Source organism: Condylura cristata, unplaced genomic scaffold (assembly GCF_000260355.1).
Source record: "Condylura cristata isolate star-nosed mole 26May11 unplaced genomic scaffold, ConCri1.0 scaffold00022, whole genome shotgun sequence".
NCBI classification, from domain to species: Eukaryota; Metazoa; Chordata; class Mammalia; order Eulipotyphla; family Talpidae; genus Condylura; species Condylura cristata.
Window position 1 is genome coordinate 33,697,571 of NW_004567123.1, and position 1,967 is coordinate 33,699,537.

Here is a 1,967-nt window from a genome sequence, read left to right on the forward strand (position 1 = left end):
GCGGCCGGGAATCTCCCCACTTTACCGACGGGGAAACAGCCACAGAGCACAGTGGTGCCCAGGGACCCCGCTGGGCCCAGGCAAGCTGCCCGGCTGCCCGCGGCTCCCCGGCCGCAGGCTCCCCGCGGCCCGCCAGGGGAAAAATGCGCGGTCCAGTGAGTGGAGTGGCTTGGGGGGCCTTTGACGTGCCCGAGGGGCGCGCGAAGAAGCCCCTGTTTGCCGCGGAAGCAGTGGGTCCACCCCATGCTTAGCGCGCTCGCGGCAGGGGGCGGCAGGAGGCCAGCGCAGGTGAAGATCCGGCCGGTCCTACCTGAGCCTGAGCTCCCCCCGAGCACATCACTTAGGCTGTTTTAACGTTATCCGCCTTTTTGGGGAGCTGCGGCTCACTGTTAATGCCTACTTTAGGGAGCAAGCCCACACACAGGCTGGGCCCGGGTTTCTCACCTGGGGGTGGGGCTGTGTTAACCCGTCTGCTGGGAGGGACCTTCACTTTCACACCACTTCCAGACCATGCGAGCACCGTCGGCTTCCGCTTTCCTGCTCCAGGCCTGTGTGGTTGCAGCAGGGGCTGCTTTTATCCGGTGGCCCAAGGCCGGGGAGCTGGGAAAGCCTCATGCCAACCAGGTGCTCTCGGCCTCTCACCCACACATTCTTCTTGAGCAGCAGGGCAGGGCTTAGGGGTCCAGAGAACCTGTGGCGGCCCTGGCACCCTTGTACTGGGGCCTCTGTGCAGAATGACCTTTCACCCCTAGAAGGCCCTTGTGGCCCACCCGTTGACGCTGCCCCTGCAGCCCTGGGAGGATCCGTGCCAGAGGAGCGTGTGACCTGAAGGCTGGGATGAGGTCTGTTTTGAGAACAGAGAGGAAGAGAAAGTTGGAAAGGGAGAGGCTTCCCAGAGAGGGGGCACCTCTCCTGAAGGAGAAGGGGGTGCAGAGGAGCGTGAGCTGCGCTGCCCGGGCCCCATGCGGTCTGGGAGGCGAAGGCTGTTCTTCCTTCTCTGTCTACCAAGACTGCGAGGCGGCTGCTGCCGCCTCCCGTGGAAGCTGCCTGCTGTCCTGGCTCCCGGAGGGCGGCCGCAGGCCCATGCTGCTCCCCCTCGGCCTGCCTAGGAGGAAATGTGGGGGCCAGTGAGTGGGAGTGGCTTGGGGGGCTTTGAGTTTAAAGGAGAGATTGGGACATTTGTAACATGTCATTCATCCAGTGGGTCTCCGCTTTCTGGGAGAATGTTTAGGTGATTCAGTCCTCTCATCTCCAGAGTTCTGCTTTGGTTCTTGGGGGGCTGAGTACAGGTGTCCCCCTCAGAGATGCCATCTTTGACCGCCTCTCCCTCCTCGGCCCCCAGCGCCTTCAGCACTCAACCCCTTTCACCACCACAAATTTAGTTTCTCCTGTCTGTGCTCCCCCAGAATGTAACTTGCCAGAATTCCCAGGGCCAGTGTGTGCCCTCTTCCTGGGAAGTGTTTTCACATGGAAAATACTAAGTAATTGCTAAATGAATACTATGCAAGGGAAGTGGAGGGGAAAAAAGTTGAGAGACTTGGTAGATACCTTTAAGAAACAAACAAAAAAACCCAGAATGAAAATGGCCAGTTCCCTTCTCTGACTCCCAGAGCAGTGAGGGGCCAGCGGCCAGCTAGGTTCTGCTGGTCAGACCCAAACTCCGGTGGGCTGTGAGGGGGGCACTTGCGGTGCGGGTTCTTCCTGTTACCCCAGAAGGTGCTAGTGATTCTCAGGAAAGGGCCTCAGGGCCCAGCAACTTCAGTTTTCACGTGGACTCTGCTGTCCTGTTCCTTAGAGGAGCAGAACTTCCTTCTGGATGAGTGTCTGCTCTTCCTGTGCAGGTTTCGGTGAACATTGCTCAGGAGAGGAGGCTCTTGCTGTCACTGACTGAAAGGGGACCCCGTCCCCAGGCCCCGGCCGGGTGCTCACTCTCACCCTGCAAAGCGGGTGCTGCAGCCTCATTTTGC

The 1,967-nt window shown here is 60.0% G+C and overlaps 1 protein-coding gene across 1 annotated transcript in view; it reads left to right on the forward strand.

Annotated features, from left to right (window-relative positions):
- Positions 1–162: 162 nt before the first annotated feature.
- Positions 163–1,967, forward strand: part of PFDN4 (prefoldin subunit 4) — a 7,647-nt gene continuing 5,842 nt past the window's right edge. Inside the window, exon 1 of the mRNA XM_012728070.1 lies at positions 163–288. Coding sequence (XP_012583524.1) covers positions 244–288 — 45 coding nt within the window. The 5' untranslated portion in view covers positions 163–243. The remainder of the gene's footprint in view (positions 289–1,967) is intronic.